At 34.0% G+C, this 19,544-nt stretch overlaps 1 protein-coding gene across 1 annotated transcript; it reads left to right on the plus strand.

The window, feature by feature from the left end:
• Nucleotides 1-589: 589 nt before the first annotated feature.
• LOC108485703 (uncharacterized) lies at nucleotides 590-2,958 on the plus strand. Its single transcript, XM_017789556.2, has 3 exons — nucleotides 590-1,218; nucleotides 1,325-1,510; nucleotides 2,500-2,958. Exons 1-3 carry the CDS (start codon nucleotides 709-711, stop codon nucleotides 2,782-2,784), a joined length of 981 nt encoding a protein of 326 aa, XP_017645045.1. The 5' UTR covers nucleotides 590-708; the 3' UTR covers nucleotides 2,785-2,958.
• Nucleotides 2,959-19,544: the final 16,586 nt, after the last annotated feature.

The following is a 19,544-nucleotide window of genomic DNA, read 5'->3' on the forward strand; positions in this document are numbered from 1 at the left end:
TGGATAAATGATCAAATTGGTTAGGTTATCAGTTTGTTAGTCTATTTGGTTTAATTAAATAAATTATTAAAAATTTATAAAAAATAAAAATACATTAAAATATTAAAATTCGATTCAATCGCCCAATTCAACCGTTTTTTTTTTGTCTAGTACAACTGATCCATATCAATTTCCGTGTCAATTAATTCAATGCCCTTCTTCGAACTGGTACCCCAATAAATTCTCAATCCAATTGGTTTAGTCCGACTCAAACAACCTTACTGCTTTTTTCCCGCTTTATCTTTTTTGTATTATATATTTAAATTTGCTTCAATAGTTAATTTGGTAGTTAATTTTTTCCTAAATTGATACTTAAGTTTGAATTTAATGTTCAATTTGGTAATTGACCAAAAGATATCACGTTATCTAATGAATATTTAACACATATTATAATAAAAAATCATAAAAACCTCGTATACTAAATTGAACATTAAAACTAAACTCAAATTTTTAATTAAAAAAATATTAATTACTAATTTAAATACAAAACCAAATTCAAATATTAAATTAAACATTTAATATGAAGTACCAAATAGTATACCTTCTTTTCACTTTTATAAAGCAGAATTAAAATTGCATTCCTCTTATACTTAAATTTATTCACTTGACAAACATTTCCATAAAGTGTTGGCCACCGTTGAGTAGTAAAAATCGCCGACCTAAAGAAAAATGCACGCCAAGACCGACTCAGAGGTGACAAGCCTCGCCCCATCATCACCGACGAGGTCCCCACGGCGTCCCGTTTACTACGTACAAAGTCCTTCACGTGATTCCCACGACGGAGAGAAAACAACCACGACCTCCTTCCATTCCACCCCAATTCTCAGTCCCACTGGTTCACCGCCGCATTCCCATTCCTCCGTTGGCCGTCATTCACGCGAATCCTCATCAAGCCGGTTTTCCGGGTCTCTCAAACCCGGTTCCCGTAAAGTTTCACCTAAAGAAGGGTCATCTAAATCGGGTTACAGGAAAGGATCATCATCATCACATCATAAACAATGGAAAGATTGTGATGTGATCGAAGAAGAAGGGTTACTTGAAAGTGAAGAACGTGAGAAAAGTCTCCCTCGAAGATGCTATTTATTAGCTTTTGTTGTTGGATTCTTTGTTCTTTTCTCTATGTTTTCTTTGATTTTATGGGGAGCTAGCAGACCCCAGAAACCCAAAATCACAATGAAGGTAAAAATTTTCAGTCACTTTGATGATTCAATTCTTTTAGATCGAATAATGAAATGGGTTTATTGTTTGATTTTGTTTTTAATTTGGTCTTTTGTTTTCTTTTTAGAGTATAAAATTTGAGCAATTCAAGATCCAAGCTGGTTCAGATTTCACTGGGGTTTCAACTGATATGATCACTATGAATTCCACCGTGAAAATGATTTATCGTAACACAGGAACATTCTTTGGCGTTCATGTCACTTCCTCTCCTTTAGATCTGTCGTATTCTCAAATCAACATTGCTTCGGGAACTGTAAGTCCACTTTACCAGAAAAGAACTACATTTTTGTTTTACCAAAAGGGGATAATTTTACAATAAGTCCTTTAAATATAGCAGAGATTTTAAATTAGTCCCATATAGGCAAAGTTGTTTAAACCTGATTGAGAATAGACCGAGGTATTGGTCTGGAGAGAGGGGTTAGACTTGTTGACTCGCGAACCGCTTGGAATCAGTTATATTGAGATAAAAAATCGGTTGGATCGATTGAATTCGTTTTTTCTATTTTTAATTTTTTATAATTTTTTACTAATATATTTAATCAAGCTAGGCGAACTGATCGAATTGGGAACTGATGGTTTAATCGGTTCAACCACCAGTTCGATTCTAAAATCCTTGAAATAGGTTCGTTGATCAGCTTAATTATTAGCTTTGTTGTTAAATGTCGTGTCAAATAGGATATAGAATATATTTAAAACACGTGGAAGAAATCTGTAAGGTGCAATAGTTTTCATAATTTTTTCTTAAGGGATTTTCGACTCTTTCAGAAAGTCTATGAATTGTTGTTTGTTTGTACCCTTTTACAAGTTCAGTATTGTCTCTTGAATGGGTTTTGTCTTCCAACTCTATCAAATGCCTAGGCACACATGGTTTGCTTATTCAAGCATCTAATGAAGCATTCCCGCTTTGTGAACTAGTTACCTGTTCTGGCATTCGCAAAGTCAGGAGACAAATATCCCATCGAAGACAATATCGAACATGTTGAGGGATCTGTTGACTCCAATCAAACAATACTTCACAAAATCTTTTCATAAGAGTCAGAAATTCATTATCAATTTAATGGACACTATTTATATAACACATTGCCTTTGCAATTATCAACATTGGCATCTAACAATTAAGTATGAATTAATACAATACTAGTACTTTTAACACTTAATCAAAACATTTCTATAAACTAATTTAGAATCTAAATAATGGTTTGGGATGTTTTATGCAATTAACCCAATTATAATTTATTTCAGATGAAGAAATTTTATCAATCAAGGAAGAGCCAAAGGTCAGTATCCATAACGGTGACGGGTAACAAGGTTCCATTGTACGGAAGTGGAGCAAGTTTAAGCAGTTCGACAGGGACAACATCGGTTCCAATTTCGCTTAAACTCAATTTCATTGTCCGATCCAGAGCTTACGTGTTGGGCAAATTGGTTAAGCCAAAATTCTACAAGAAAATCCAATGTGATTTAACTTTCGATCCCAAGAAACTTAATCTCCCCATTTCCCTCAAGAAATCTTGCACTTACGACTAATACGGTTCGAATTTATATTCAAAATTTATATCGACACGAAACTGATATCAGCTGAAGATTTGATATAATTTTTACTAATGTAAAAGTAGGAATATATATATTTTCTTTGTTTTATGTGATTGTAACGTTACAAAAGTTTGTAATAATAAGAGAGTTTTAAATGTTTTGAGTAAAGTATGAGTTGTGCTTGAGTAAGATTGTGCTTGAAGGAATCAACAAAACTTTTCTTTTATTATTACGTTAAATTATCATTTGAGTCCCTCTACTATATAAAAATTTGAGATTCTTTAATTATATATAGATTGATCTTTTATTTTATTTTTTAATTTTGTTAACTTACTTTTATTTTTAATGTTATAAGCTTAGTTTAAATTATTAACTAATTATTCTCGTTAAAGTGCCCATAACATCAATAAAATGGAGTTTAAAGATATTTTTAAAAGAATTTACATCATCACTTCCTAATTTTTAGGTCAGATCATTATAGGTTTTTTTTATCGCTTTTAATTTTAGATAATTTGAATTTGGAATGCTTTAAGTTTAGATCAATTTTGAGATCAAATTATAGATTTGTGTTATTGATTTTTATGTTAAAATTCAATAATATCGAATTTGAAATCAGGTTTGAATTAATTGAATGGAGTTTTTGAATTTAACATAAAATTAAAGGTGTAATTATTTATAAAATTTATGGAGACATGTGGATACCCTATTCTTTTCTTCACATGGTTTGCTTATTCAAAAGAACATGATTCAGTTTTTTTCTAAAGGAGAAATAATAATGATCCATAATCAATCACTAAAATGATCTCAAAATGCATTATTAGAATCAATCATGGCGAATATGTCTTCTTAAACAACTTTTGGTAGGAATTTGTTTATATTTATATGAGGGAAAAAGTGGCATAGACAACTGTTATATAACCGATTTGTAATTCCAATTGTTTTGTTTTAGCCTTTTGTACAATTGTTATATATTATTCATTACAAATATATAGTGGAATATAAATATAGGTTTTGATCATATCCGTTATTTTTAAAATAATGTCTAGAATTATCTATAGCCCTTTCCCAACGAATAAATAGGAAGATAATGCGCTTCAACGCACTCAAACTCATGTCTTTTTGCATTGGCAACAATGCTCATGCTAATTGAGCTGAGACTCAATCAAAAAAATTTAGAATTTAGTTACTATACTTCAAATCGTTATTAATTAATTCAAATCATTAATATCATTAATTATTCACGTACAAGTGTTGACATGGGAATATTTTTAGGGTAAATTAGACCTTAGTCACTAAACTATAGGTAAGTAATTATTTTGGTCACTTAATTAAAAAAGTTACAATTTGGTCACTAAACTTTTTGAAAGTTTTCATTTAAGTCACTAACTTATTCAAAAGTTTTTATTTAAGTCATTGAGCTATTAAGTTTTTTTTTTTTTAAAATTCTAACAATGAGCTCCAAGCTATGATTCGACAATCGGTATACAAATCAGTAGCCATCAACAAGTAGAAGAACATGCCTTAGATCCAAATAAAACTGATGGTCAATGTCGGAGATTGGTGTAACAGCTCATTTTTTGGTCAAATCGAAACAGTGGTTTTGAGACCACAAATCTGAAGTAGAAATGTTTATTTTATTATCTCTTTAAGGTCTACAGCATGAAAAAATGATTGTGTGAAATTTTCGTTAAGAAATTTTATCGATTGAGTACTCAATTTGACTAGAAGGACTAAATTACAATAGGTGCAAAATTTGAGTTATAGAGGCTAAAGGTAGTAAATTGTTATGAAATTTTAAATTAGAGGTCCTTAAATGGTAATTAGTCTATTTTACATTAGGACGGACAAAAATGGACAAGGCTATACAAGATTTTAAAGTTATGGCTTTAGGGTATTTTTGTAAATTGGTAAATAAAGACAAAAATAACTAAATAAAAGTATCCATCTTCTAAATTTAGTTCCCCCTTAGCCGAATTTGAAGAGGAAACCATAGCTAGGGTTAGGCCAAGCTTCCAAGCTCAATTGTAAGTCCGTCTTTGTTCCATTTTTAATGATTTTTTACGTTTTTGTGAATATTGTAACTTGATCTAGGTATTCTAAGGACTAATTTGAAAGAAAATCAAAGTATAAAATTTTACCCATGTTGAATAAGCTTGTATTTTGATGTTTGATGGTAGAAAATGCATGTTTGTTGTTAGTTAAACAATATTTACAAAGTGATTTTTGATGAAAATGTCAAAAATGAACTTATTTGTAAAAGGTTGTAAAATGTGTGGTAAAATGTGAATAAATGGAAAATGTGGGCTAACACGAGCATGAAAAAGGTTCGGCTAGGCTTGGGTAATGAAGAAATCGAATGAAAATCATTTTACGAGCCTAGGGATTAAAATGTAAAATGTCAAAAGTTTAGGGGCAAAAAGTAATTTTTTCCATAGAGTGTTTTTGGGTTGAATTGAATAATGTGATGATTAAATAAGTTAAATTTGACATTATAGATCAAGAAAAATGAAGTTCGAGTTTAGACTAGGGAAAGAACAAAGTTGTGGACTAAATTAAACTAATTGTTATTTTTGTAACTGAGGTAAGTTCGTATGTTAAATAAGCTTTACTTTAAATGTATTTATTTGCTTTAATTATTTCATGAATTGTTTAATCGACCTTGTAGACACATTTGACAATGAATTGGCAACAAAGAAATCACAATCGAACCTTAGGAATAGATTAGGATACAAGTGACATGTCACTAGGGTTTTATGTTATGCGATCCGAGTGCTGGTCCTATACGTCCTACCGGTGGCTAAGTATACCGACATATGTTGCGGTTACTTGACAGCTTGTGTGAGCAGCACCGTGTAGCCACGTTTCGTCTAACAGCTTGTGTGAGCAGGCTCGATAATGTCTCCAGAACGAGCACATATGTGTTATGAGAAAGAGGTAGCAATGGCTACATATGTGAGACCTTCTATGCAAGGCTTTCTCGTGTATCCAATATTATTATTCCCAGTGGTTTATTGAGTATGACAACGATAAGATTAAGTATGAAGTTACTATGATATGGTACAGGTATGTACTTTAAGCTTATGATTATTAATTCGTGAAATGACGATTTCAAGGTAAGTTTGTGATGGAATGAATTTATGATCATGAGATTATGGTAAATTACATTATCTTAAGTTATATTACTTGCATGTTAATGTATGGTAAAGTTTGCTTATTTCTTTCATACGAGCTTACTAAGCTATATAGCTTACTCCATTTTATTTCCATGTTTTATAGTGTCACCAAGCTAGCTTGGGTTGGAGATTGTCGGAGATCGCCTCACACTATCAAATTATTATTTTGGGTACTGATAATTTTAAACATTTTTAGATTTTGGCATGTATAGGGACTTGGTCATTTTGTTATATGTGTCATTGTGAATTTGGTCAAATGTATTGGCTTGTAATTGTCAAGGGCTTGTTATGGTATTTGGCCATGTAACTTGGCTCATTTTGGTTGATTTAGTTGTAAGCCTATATATATATATATATATATATATATATACATGCATATGCAACAATCTCTTGTGTGATGTGGTTTATAAATGCTTGATGAATGGTTGAATGTGACTTAATGGGTTTGTTGTTGAATGGTTAAGGTTGGCTCATTGGTATGCTAGGAAATTAAGTACAATTATGCATGTTATTGGTAGCCATGTTGAAACTTGTAGCATGTGAGTTTGGTGTGATTTGGTATGTTAAAATATGATGTTGGAAATATATTGAGTGTGGATAATGAAATGACATGAATTGGCCTTGTTTGTGGATGTATTAGTTGTCCATGTGTGCTATGAATTATGCCTTGAACTTGTGCAAGTGTAGATGTAAATGAGGGTGACAAATGGCTTGGTAAATAGTCTTTATTTTTTCCACACGAGTAGACACACAGGCATGTGTCTAGGCCGTGTGTGACACACGGTCTGCCCCATGGGCATGTGTTTCGGTCGTGTGTCCCCTGCACCTTAATTTTGAGAAACAGAACATTCAGAATTGAGCACACGGACAGAGGCATGAGTGTGTGTCTCATCTGTGTGAGGGAAACTGTAACGCCCCCACGCCCGAGACCGTCGCCGGAGTCGAGTATGAGGTGTTACTAAGCTTAGTTTAACATTTTTTTAGAACTTTGGATTATTGTTTCTACATTCACAGCTTTTAAGCTACTTGCGTCACAGTCACAAGAAAAATCATATCTCGAGTTACGAAACTCGAAATTAAGATCCGTAAATTTTCCCTGAATCTAGACTCATATACCTATCTAATAATGTTTTTCTAAAATTTTTTGTTAGGCCAATTAGTACATTTTATTAGTTAAAGTTACCCCTGTTTCAGGACTCATTGGTCGACCTCATTTTACTACGAACCACATTTCTCTCTGTAAAAATTCATATGACTATGAGATTTGTTTCTACTAAAACTAGACTCAATAAGTATTCTGAGGATATAAAATACACCACCTAATTATATCTTTACAATTTATGGTGAATTTCTAAAGTTGGAACAGGGGATTCCGAAACTGCTATGACCCTGTTTCACTAAAATTCAAATATCTTCTAACATATAATTCCTTTACTTGTTTCATTTGTTTCATGTGAAACTAGACATAATAAGCTTCAATTTGATATGTAGTCCATCACCAAATTAAATTTCTATGATTTTAGTAAATTTTCAAACTCGCATCGGTGTTCTTTGCAGTTATCCTGTTTATGGCAAATTTCATCCCTTTTGATGAGTTTTATACACTAAGTATCTTATTAATTTTCCTTATCATCAAACATAATCTAAACTAACCATTTTCATAATTTATCATTATCTAACATTTCCTCAACCATTCCGTTACCATACCATAAGATCATTTACACAAAATAGGTATATTGCTATACATGCCATACTTAAATTTACAAGCCATTTACCAAAAGTCTTCTGGATAGTGTGACTGAGCCTTCGACCTATCCCGACTCCTGAGCTGGCTTGTCCAAAACTACAATGAGTAAGAAGGAGGGAGTAAGCATAAATGCTTAGTAAGTTCATATGCAAATAATAAGTAACATAACAAACAGTCATACCAATCAAGATTAGCATGCATCACTAAAACACATGTCACATTTCTAATCATTTTTCATCATCTTATTACCTTATCGTGGTTGTATCAATACTCAACCCGAGGGTTAAATACATACCTGTCCAAAATATCCATTTCATATCACTTACCAATATGTCTCTTTACATCTCGAATATTCCTCCATTTGAGTAGAACTTTACCCGTTGAACACATCGGAATATAATTCGGATACATGGATAACTTGCACATAAGTGCCATATATACAATCAAGCAATTATGTAACCCGCCCATAAGCGAACTTGGACTCAACTCAACGAGCTCGGGTGTTCGCATCCATAAGTGAACTCGGACTCAACTCAACGAGCTCGGATGCCTAGTTACATTTCACGAACTCGGACTCAACTCAACGAGTTCGGACATTCGCATCCATAAGTGAACTCGGACTCAACTCAACGAGTTCGGATGCTCAACCATCCTAGTGACATGTCACTTGTATCCTAATCTATTCCTAAGGTTCAAACGGGCTTTTCCTCGAACACTTATCCTTGCTGTCTTCCGTAGAATGCCAAATCAATACTCAGTAACAATTATATTTAACAAGTAGTTCACATAATTTACATATTATTTGAAATTAACCACAAAGCATACATTTCATAATAAAATTCAGCATAACATATAATTAACATCAATAACTTAAAAATAACCATTATGCTACATTATTTACACATGAACTTACCTTGGTACCAAAATACAAGGATTTTGCAATCTAGTCCACAATCTTTTCTTTTCCTCGATTGAGGTCGATTCCACGTCTTTCTTGATCTAAAATAACACATTTAGCTCATTTAATACTCACATTATCAAATTAATCCTTAACTCAAATTTTGGAAAAATTACAATTTTGCCCCTAAACTTTTGCATATTTACATTTTTGCCCCTAAGCTCGGGATTAAACTTTATTCCTTATTCTTATGTTTTACAATATGCTGATCACTTTTCTCTTCTATGGCAACATCAAATTCTCACTCTAACATGTACTTATGACTATTAGGTATTTTTACCGATTAAGCCATTTTACTCGTTTTCGCTCAAAACCGAGTAGCACAAGTTGTCTAACATAATTTAAAACCTCATATTATATCATAAAACATCAAAATACACAAATTTCACCTATGGGTATTTTTCCAAATATAAACCCTAGGTTGAATTATTGCTAACATAAGCTTAATCGAGCTATCGGGATTCCAAAAACGTAAAGAACATTAAAAACGGGGCTTGGAATCACTTACTATGGAGCTTGGAAGCTTGAAACAAACCCTAGCTATGGAGAACCCTTGAAATTTCGGCCTAATGAAGAAGATGGACAAAAATTGGCTTTTAATTTTGTTTTTAATTCATTTTAATAACTAAATGACCAAAATACCCTTACTACTAAACTTTCCAAAAATTCCTTCCATGTCCTAATTTTGTCCATGAACTTAAAATTGGTCAAATTGCTATTTAAGACCTCCTCATTAATATTCCAAAACAATTTCATACTAAAAACTTCTAGAATGCAAGTTTTGCAACTTATTCGATTTAGTCCCTACTTTCAATTTAAGCACTTTAGGCATAGAGTTTCATCACGAAATTTTCACACAATCATGCAATCATATCATAATCATCATTATTTCTATCTCAGATTTGTGGTCACGAAACCACTATTCCGATTAGGCCCTAATTCGAGATATTACAACTCTCCCGCCCTTTAAGGATTTTCGTCCTCGAAAATCTTACCTGTAAACAGATGTGGGTATTGATTTCTCATAGTTTCTTCGGATTCCCATGTAGCTTCTTCTACTCCATCCCTTTGCCACAACACCTTCACAAGTGCAACATTTTTATTCCTTAGTTGTTTGACCTCTCGAGCTAAAATCTTAATCGGTTCTTCTTCGTAGGTCATATCTGATTGTAGTTCAATTTCTGTCGGTGAAACTACATGTGAAGGATTCGAACGATACCGACGTAACATAGATACGTGGAACACATCATGAATCTTCTCTAATTCAGGTGGTAATGCTAGCTGATATGCTACCGGTCCAACTTTTTCAATTACTTCATACGGCCCAATATAACGCGGACTTAATTTGCCCTTCCGTCCAAATCTAAGAACTTTCTTCCACGGAGACACCTTTAAAAATACTTTATCACCAACTTGAAATTCAATGTCCTTTCGTTTTAAATCTGCATAAGATTTCTGTCTATCTGAAGCAGCTTTCAAACAATCTCGAATTATTTTCACTTTTTCTTCAGTTTCTTTTATTAGATCAACTCCATAAATCTGATTTTCCTTGAGTTCAGTCCAATACAATGGCGTTCGACACTTACGACCATATAATGCTTCATAAGGTGCCATTTTCAAGCTCGTCTGATAACTATTGTTGTAAGCAAATTCTACCAACGGCAAATATCTTTCCCAACTTCCTTGAAATTCCAATACACAACATCTGAGCATGTCTTCAAGAATCAATTACTCTCCGATTGTCCATCAGTTTGTGGATGAAAAGCAGTACTGAAATTTAACTTTGTACCTAACGCGTCTTGCAACTTTTGCCAAAACCGCGAGGTAAACCTTGGATCTTTATCTGAAATAATCGATAATGGTATTCTGTGTAATCTAACAATTTCTTTAATATACAGTTCAGCCAACTTGTTAAGAGAATAATTCGTACGTACCGGGATAAAATGAGCCGACTTAGTTAATCTGTCAACTATTACCCAGATGGCATCTTTCTTTCCAAGAGTCAATGGCAATCCTGAAACAAAATCCATAGTAATCCGATCCCATTTCCATTCAGGAACCATAATAGGCTGAAGTAATCCCGAAGGAACTTGGTGTTCAGCTTTCACCTGTTGACAGATTAAGCATTTGGACACAAACTCTGATATATCTCTTTTCATTCCATTCCACCAATACATTTTCTTCAAGTCATTATACATTTTCGTACTACCTGGATGAATCGAGAAATAACCACTATGTGCTTCCTGTAGGATCTTTTGAATCGTTCCTCATTCTTGATACACGATCCGATTTTAAACATTAAACACCCATCGAACCAATTTTGAAATCGACTCAGTATCAACTTCACACTCGCTTTCTCTTGGCTTGCAAATCTTGATCATCTTTCGAGCTTGAAATCTCTTGTAAAACTTCGGTTTTACTCTTAGCTCTGCTAGAATCGAACCATCATCGACACTTTCAACCGAGTGTTCATAACTCTCAAAGCAAACAACAACTTTCGCTCAAAGCATCAAGAACCACATTCGCTTTTCCGGATGATAATCAATAACAAGCTCGTAATCTTTCAATAACTCCAACCATCTTCATTGTCTTAAATTCAAGTCTTTTGTGACATCAAGTACTTAAGACTTTTATGATCGGTATATACCCGCACTTTTCACCATACAAATAATGTCCCCAAATTTTCAAAGCAAACACCACCGACCAATTCCAAATCGTGAGTAGGATAATTCCTCTCATGGGGTTTTAACTGCCTCGAAGCATATGCCACCACTTTTCCTTCTTACATGAGCACACATCCCAAACCATTTAGAGAAGCATCACTATACACCACAAATTCTTTACCTGATTCGGGTTGTATCAACACTGGTGCTTCAGTTAATAACTTTTTCAATTCTTCGAAACTCTGTTGACATTCTTCCGTCCATTCAAATTTAACATCCTTTCGGAGTAGTCTAGTCATAGGAGCCGCAATTATAGAAAATCCATTTACAAACCGCCGATAATACCCAGCTAGCCCCAAGAAACTTCTAACTTCAGTTACATTTTTCGGTGGTTTCCAATCAACAATGGCTGAAATTTTACTAGGATCAACCCGTATACCATCACCTGAAATAATATGACCCAAAAATCCTACTTCCCGTAGCCAAAATTCACTTTTACTAAACTTAGCATACAGCTGTTTATCTCTCAAAGTTTGCAAAACTATCCTCAAATGCTCAGCATGCTCTGTATCATCTTTTGAATAAATTAAAATATCATTTATAAACACCACAACAAATTTGTCCAAATATGGCCGAAATATGCGATTCATTAAATCCATAAACACAGCAGGAGCATTTGTCAACCCGAATGGCATAACTAAAAATTCATAATGACCATACCTTGTTCTAAAAGCAGTTTTAGGTACATCCGACTCCTTTACCCGCAGTTGGTAATACCCAGATCTCAAGTCAATCTTTGAAAACCATGTCGCTCCTTTTAGCTGATCAAAAAAATCATCAATTCTTGGCAACGGATACTTGTTTTTTATTGTCACCTTGTTTAACTGCCGATAATCAACACACAACCTCATAGAACCATCCTTCTATTTCACAAATAACACGGAAGCACCCCAAGGTGAAAAACTCGGTCTCACAAAACCTTTATCAGTCAACTCTTGCAACTGCGACTTTAATTCCTTCAACTCTGCTGGTGCCATTCTATATGGAGCAATCGAGATCGGAGCTGTTCCCGGTATCAAATCTATACCAAATTCTACTTCCCTGACTGGAGGCAAACCCAGCAATTATTCTGGAAATACGTCCGCAAATTCACACACAATCGCACTGATTCAACTTTCTTTTCAACTTCTTTTGTATTAATTACATACGCCAAATAAGCTTCATAACCCTTTCTCAAATATCTCTGAGCCGACATCGAAGAAATCATACTAAATATTGCCTTTGATTTGTCTGGTTCAACCCGCAAGATTTCACCACTTTCACATTTTAATTCTATAACCTTTTCTTTGCAATTTACTATAACATCATGCAATGTCAACCAATCCATACCCAAAATAACATCAAACTCATCAAACGGCAACAACATCAAGTCGGCCGGAAAGTAATGACCCCGAATCATTAAAGGACATTTCTTACATACTTTATCAACAGTCACACGTTTGCCTAACGGATTCGACACTCTAATCATAAATTCTGTATTCTCAACAGGTATATTCATACTAGACACCAATTTCATGCACACATATGAATGAGTAGAACCGGGATCAATCAAAGTAATAACATTAACATTATAGAGAGAAAATGTACCGGTAATCACATCAGGTGAGGAAGCATCTTCACGCGCTTTAATAGCATAAGTTCTAGCCGGAGCCCTTCCTTCAGGTCTAACCGGTGCATCCCTGGCTACATTCTTACTGCTTGCTTCGCTCCCAGCTTTTCTTGGATATCTTCCTCTCGAATCCATCCCACTTGTTTTTGTATTCTGAAATTTTTCTTTTTCAACTCTCTCTGGGCAGTCTCTAATAAAATGATCCGGAGAACCACATCGAAAACATTCATTTGCTCTACACGGACCAAAATGATTTCTACCACACCGCTGGCACTCAAGTTTAACAAATATCGAGTTCCCTACACTGGCTGCCGAAGTAGTCTGGGATTTAGGACCCACATTTTGCTTCTTATAATTCCCATATGATTGCCCAGCTGAAGCTTGGGAACGAGGATTCATATTCCTTGACTTTCCAGGTTGCTGTGAAATTGAACTACTCATCGGTCTTTTCTTCCAATTTCTAGTTTCAGCCTCTACCTTTTTCTTTTCTTTAAGTAATTCTTCGGCCTTACAAGCTCAATCAACCAATACTACCATTTCTTTTAATTCAAGAATTCCAACAAATACCTTGATGTCTTCGTTGAGCCCGTCTTCAAATCGTCGGCACATCTTGGCCTCTGAGGAACATACTCTCTGGCATACTTACTTAATCGAACAAACTCTCTTTCATACTCAGAATCATCATATTACCTTGCTTCAGCTCAAGAAATTCTTTACGCTTCTGATCAATAAATCTTTCACTAATATATTTCTTCTGAAACTCTTCTTGAAAAAATTCCCAAGTTATTTTCTCTTTCGGTACCACCGAAATCAAAGTCTTCCACCAATTATAAGCTGAATCCCTCAACAAAGATATAGCGCATTTCAAACATTCTTTAGGTGTACAAGATAATTCGTCAAATACCCGGATTGAATTTTCAATCCAGAACTCTGCTCTCTTGGCATCATCATCAATATTTGCTTTAAATTCTTCGGCCCCTTGCTTGCGAATTCAATCAACTGGAGTTCTATGAAATTTCATCAGGTCTACACCCTGAGGCATCGGGGGTACAGGTTGAGGAATTGGGGGAGGTGGGGGAGGTTGTACATTTGGGTTCGTACGAACGAACTCAGTGTACCATGCACTCATCATTTGGAGAAAGGCTTCCCGACCCCTTTCTCCTCCTCTCTGACCAACAGTAAGAGGTGGATTTTCAGTCGGCACTGCTCCTTCAGCCGGAGCTGGCGCATTATTCTCTACTTCATTTGCCATAGCTGGATCGGGATCCATTTACTATATAAAAAAAATCATTTAAAAAGGTCAGAAGTCGTCACACTATCACAATTTATACATATGGCATGTATAGCAAAATTCGTACATACAACACGTAGTCCAAGAACCGACTAAACCTGCTCTGATACCACTAAATGTAAAGCCCCCAAGCCCGAGACCGTCGCCGGAGTCGAGTATGAGGTGTTACTAAGCTTAGTTTAACATTTTTTTAGAACTTTGGATTATTGTTTCTACATTCACAGCTTTTAAGCTACTTGCGTCACAGTCACAAGAAAAATCATATCTCGAGTTACGAAACTCGAAATTAAGATCCGTAAATTTTTCCTGAATCTAGACTCATATACCTATCTAATAATGTTTTTCTAGAATTTTTGGTTGGGCCAATTAGTACATTTTATTAGTTAAAGTTACCCCTATTTCAGGACTCGACTGGTCTGACCTCTGTTTACTACGAACCACATTTCTCTCTGTAAAAATTCATATGACTATGAGATTTGTTTCTACTAAAACTAGACTCAATAAGTATTCTGAGGATATAAAATACACCACCTAATTATATCTTTACAATTTATGGTGAATTTCTAAAGTTGGAACAGGGGATTCCGAAACAGCTTGACCCTGTTTCACTAAAATTCAAATATCTTCTAACATATAATTCCTTTACTTGTTTCATTTGTTTCATGTGAAACTAGACATAATAAGCTTCAATTTGATATGTATTCCATCACCAAATTAAATTTCTATGATTTTTAGTAAATTTTCAAACTCGCATCAGTGTTGCTGCAGTATCCTGTTTATGGCAAATTTCATCCCTTTTGATGAGTTTTTATACACTAAGTATCTTATTAATTTTCCTTATCATCAAACATAATCTAAACTAACCATTTTCATAATTTATCATTATCAAACATTTCCTCAACCATTCCATTACCATACCATAAGATCATTTACACAAAATAGGTATATTGCTATACATGCCATACTTAAATTTACAAGCTATTTACCAAAAGTCTTCTGGATAGTGTGACTGAGCCTTCGACCTATCCCGACTCCTGAGCTGGCTTGTCCAAAACTACAATGAGTAAGAAGGAAGCATAAATGTTTAGTAAGTTCATATGCAAATAATAAGTAACATAACAAACAGTCATACCAATCAACATTAGCATGCATCACTAAAACACATGTCACATTTCTAATCATTTTTCATCATCTTATTACCTTATCGTGGTTGTATCAATACTCAACCCGAGGGTTAAATACATACCTGTCCAAAATATCCATTTCATATCACTTACCAATACGTCTCTTTACATATCGAATATTCCTCCATTTGAGTAGAACTTTACCCGTTGAACACATCGGAATATAATTCGGATACATGGATAACTTGCACATAAGTGCCATATATACAATCAAGCAATCATGTAACCCGCCCATAAGCGAACTCGGACTCAACTCAACGAGCTCGGGCGTTCGCATCCATAAGTGAACTCGAACTCAACTCAACGAGCTCGGATGCCTAGTTACATTTCACGAACTCGGACTCAACTCAACGAGTTCGGACATTCGCATCCATAAGTGAACTCGGACTCAACTCAACGAGTTCGGATGCTCAACCATCCTAGTGACATGTCACTTGTATCCTAATCTATTCCTAAGGTTCAAACGGGCTTTTTCCTCGAACACTTATCCTTTCCGTCTTCCGTAGAATGCCGAAATCAATACTCTGTAACAATTATATTTAACAAGTAGTTCACATAATTTACATATTATTTGAAATTAACCACAAAGCATACATTTCATAATAAAATTCAGCATAACATATAATTAACATCAATAACTTAAAAATAACCATTATGCTACATTATTTACACATGAACTTACCTTGGTACCAAAATATAAGGATTTTGCAATCTAGTCCACAATCTTTTCTTTTCCTCGATTGAGGTCGATTCCACGTCTTTCTTGATCTAAAATAACACATTTAGCTCATTTAATACTCACATTATCAAATTAATCCTTAACTCAAATTTTGGAAAAATTACAATTTTGCCCCTAAACTTTTGCATATTTACATTTTTGCCCCTAAGCTCGGGATTAAACTTTATTCCTTATTCTTATGTTTTACAACATGCTGATCACTTTTCTCTTCCATGGCAACATAAAATTCTCACTCTAACATGTACTTATGACTATTAGGTATTTTTACCGATTAAGCCCTTTTACTCGTTTTCGCTCAAAACCGAGTAGCACAAGTTGTCTAACATAATTTAAAACCTCATATTCTATCATAAAACATCAAAATACACAAATTTCACCTATGGGTATTTTTCCAAATATAAACCCTAGGTTGAATTATTGCTAACATAAGCTTAATCGAGCTACCGGGATTCCAAAACGTAAAGAACATTAAAAGCGGGCTTGGAATCACTTACTATGGAGCTTGGAAGCTTGAAACAAACCCTAGCTATGGAGAACCCTTGAAATTTCGGCCTAATGAAGAAGATGGACAAAATTGGCTTTTAATTTTGTTTTTAATTCATTTTAATAACTAAATGACCAAAATACCCTTACTACTAAACTTTCCAAAAATTCCTTCCATGTCCTAATTTCGTCCATGAACTTAAAATTGGTCAAATTTCTATTTAAGACCTCCTCACTAATATTCCAAAACAATTTCATACTAAAAACTTCTAGAATGCAAGTTTTGCAACTTATTCGATTTAGTCCCTACTTTCAATTTAAGCACTTTAGGCATAGAATTTCATCACGAAATTTTCACACAATCATGCAATCATATCATAATCATCAAAATAATTATAAAATAATTATTTCTATCTCAGATTTGTGGTCACAAAACCACTATTCCGATTAGGCCCTAATTCGAGATATTACAGACACAGCCTCAGGCACGGGCGTGTGTCCCATGCGTGTGAAGTCTGCACCTATTTTATGAAAATTAAATTAACCACACGGCCTAGCACACGGGGGTGTGACTTGGCCGTGTAGCCTCATTTTGTTCATGCATTGTAAAATAGAGAGTTACACGGGTTAGGGACATGGGCATGTGTGACCACACGGCCTTCCCACACGGGCATGTGACCCCTGTTTATAGCAAAAATTTTCTAAGTTTTGTGAAAATACCCTAAGCGCTCGGTTTAGTCCCAAACCATTTCCAAAGCATGTTTTGGGCCTCATAAGCTCGTATTAAGGATATTATGATTGAATACAAATGGTTTTAATTTGGAAGCAAAATTTATGATTCGATCTATATGTTTGCTTGTGATGTAAGTCCGATAATGTCTCGTACCCTGTTCCGGCGTTGAATATGGGTAAGGGGTGTTACAATTGGAGAGAAGAGTTGTTTAAATTTTAGTTCGCAGATTCTTGACATCCAAAACTATTTCATGAAAGAAAATTAAAATGTAGAAAAGAAGGGCAAAAACAACTTTCGTCTGGTGCAAGTAGTGTGAATAGAGAAATCCATATAGCATCAATTTTAGCAACCTAGTTACTTAAATGAAAATTTTTTAATAGTTCAATAATCAACTTGTAACTTTTTTTAGTTTATTGAACAAAATGAAGATTTACCTTTAATTTTGTGACCAATGATGTAATTTATCTTATTTTTGACCATATCCTTAAACATTTGGTTGAGATATAATTTTCTTTTTTGAAAAAAAAAATCTACATCAGCACTTTAAGGCGAATAATAAATTATATTAATAATTTGGATTAAGGTCAAATTATTCTTTATAAAATATCATTAATTTTATTTAAACATTTTAATTATAATTATTTTGTTTATCTTTCGAGTTTTGAGTTTCGAATTTGAGATTTTGGGTTTGGGCTTTTTAAGTTTAGGTTTTGATTCTTGACTTTTATATTTCTAGCTTTGGGTTTTAAATTTCAGATTTGATGTTTTTATATTTATTTATGTTATTTATTATTAACTGACGATGCATGCGATGCATTCACTGACGGTGCATCAAATATTCTCCCATAAAGTATTCAATTAAATGGGCTTGTAAAAGTGTCAAACCTGAGTTTTATATGAGTAGCAATCAAATGATACTTCAATTATGATTGATGGCTTATAATTGAAACTTAATTTAATAATGCCAACTGAGTCTTAGCTCAATTGGTATCAATATTGTTGACAATGCAAGAAGATTGGACTCGAGTGTGTTGAAACATGTTTATTCCTATTTAACGGTTGAGAAGGTTATGAACACTTATAGACATTGTATGAAAAATTTTAATTTAATATTTTTTTCTTTCTATACCCTTATCTAGAGTTGTCTATGATCGAGTCGAGTCAAGATCTAATTTTAAAAAATTTTCAAGCCCAAGTCTAACTTGACCTATCAAAAAACTTATTATGAAAACTATATTGGGTAAACTTCACTGGTTGACACTAAACTGAGTAAGTTTATTTTTCAGTTACTCAACTATGAAAAGTTACAAAATGATCACCAACTATTTGACTTTTACCTTTTTGGTCACTAGTCGTTTAATGGCTAACAGGAAGATAACATGACATTTTTAAAATTGGCATAATAACAAGTTTAACTCTCAATATTTACATATTGCTTCAATTTTATCTTAATTTTTAAAAAATTAACTCTTAATGTTTACGCATTGTAGCAGCCCAAATTTGACCGGGCTTAAATAAAACAAAAAAATAATAAATGAATAAATATTTATTTTAAAAGTCCATTAAAAAGTCCATTAAAAAAGTCCGTGTACAAAGCCCAAAAACACTTAACCCCATAGTCTGTGTACAAAGCCCGAACAATTGCGACCCAAACCCTATTACACCCATGACCCAAAGAACCTAAACCCAATACATAAATTAAGTCGGTCTAAACAAATCAGACCCAATAAACTATATGGCCCAATGGTCCAAATCTGCTTTCAGATTTGGGAACCCTAGGGTTTTCAACCACTTTTTTGCACCGCAGCTCTCATGAAGCCTCAGCCTTCACCGTCGCTATCTCCGTGCATCACGCGCGTGCTCGTTGCCGGATCTCTCGGGGTTTACCTGCAAAAAGGGAAAGGAATGACAGACATGGCAAAGAATTGAAGGATAATTTGTTATACCAAATTGTACACTAAAACAGAGGCTATAAAAGCCCTTTTGAATCTGTAAAATGTGAAGAAGAGAATCATACAATAAAATACAGCATTTTAAGTCAAAACAGAGGTGATTTATTTTTGTTATTCAAACATTCTTTATTTTTTTTTCTCTCATTTCGTTTCCTTCTCTTT

Source organism: Gossypium arboreum, chromosome 6 (genome assembly GCF_025698485.1).
Source record: "Gossypium arboreum isolate Shixiya-1 chromosome 6, ASM2569848v2, whole genome shotgun sequence".
Classification (NCBI taxonomy): Eukaryota; Viridiplantae; Streptophyta; class Magnoliopsida; order Malvales; family Malvaceae; genus Gossypium; species Gossypium arboreum.

What these genes read in the sequence shown, in the direction of transcription:
- LOC108485703 (XM_017789556.2), top strand. Translation starts at nt 709, where the DNA reads ATGCACGCCAAGACCGACTCAGAGGTGACAAGCCTCGCCCCATCATCA. An exon ending in AACCCAAAATCACAATGAAG is followed by an intron (nt 1,219 to 1,324) that starts GTAAAAATTTTC and finishes TTTTCTTTTTAG; the next exon opens with AGTATAAAATTTGAGCAATT. An exon ending in TCAACATTGCTTCGGGAACT is followed by an intron (nt 1,511 to 2,499) that starts GTAAGTCCACTT and finishes AATTTATTTCAG; the next exon opens with ATGAAGAAATTTTATCAATC.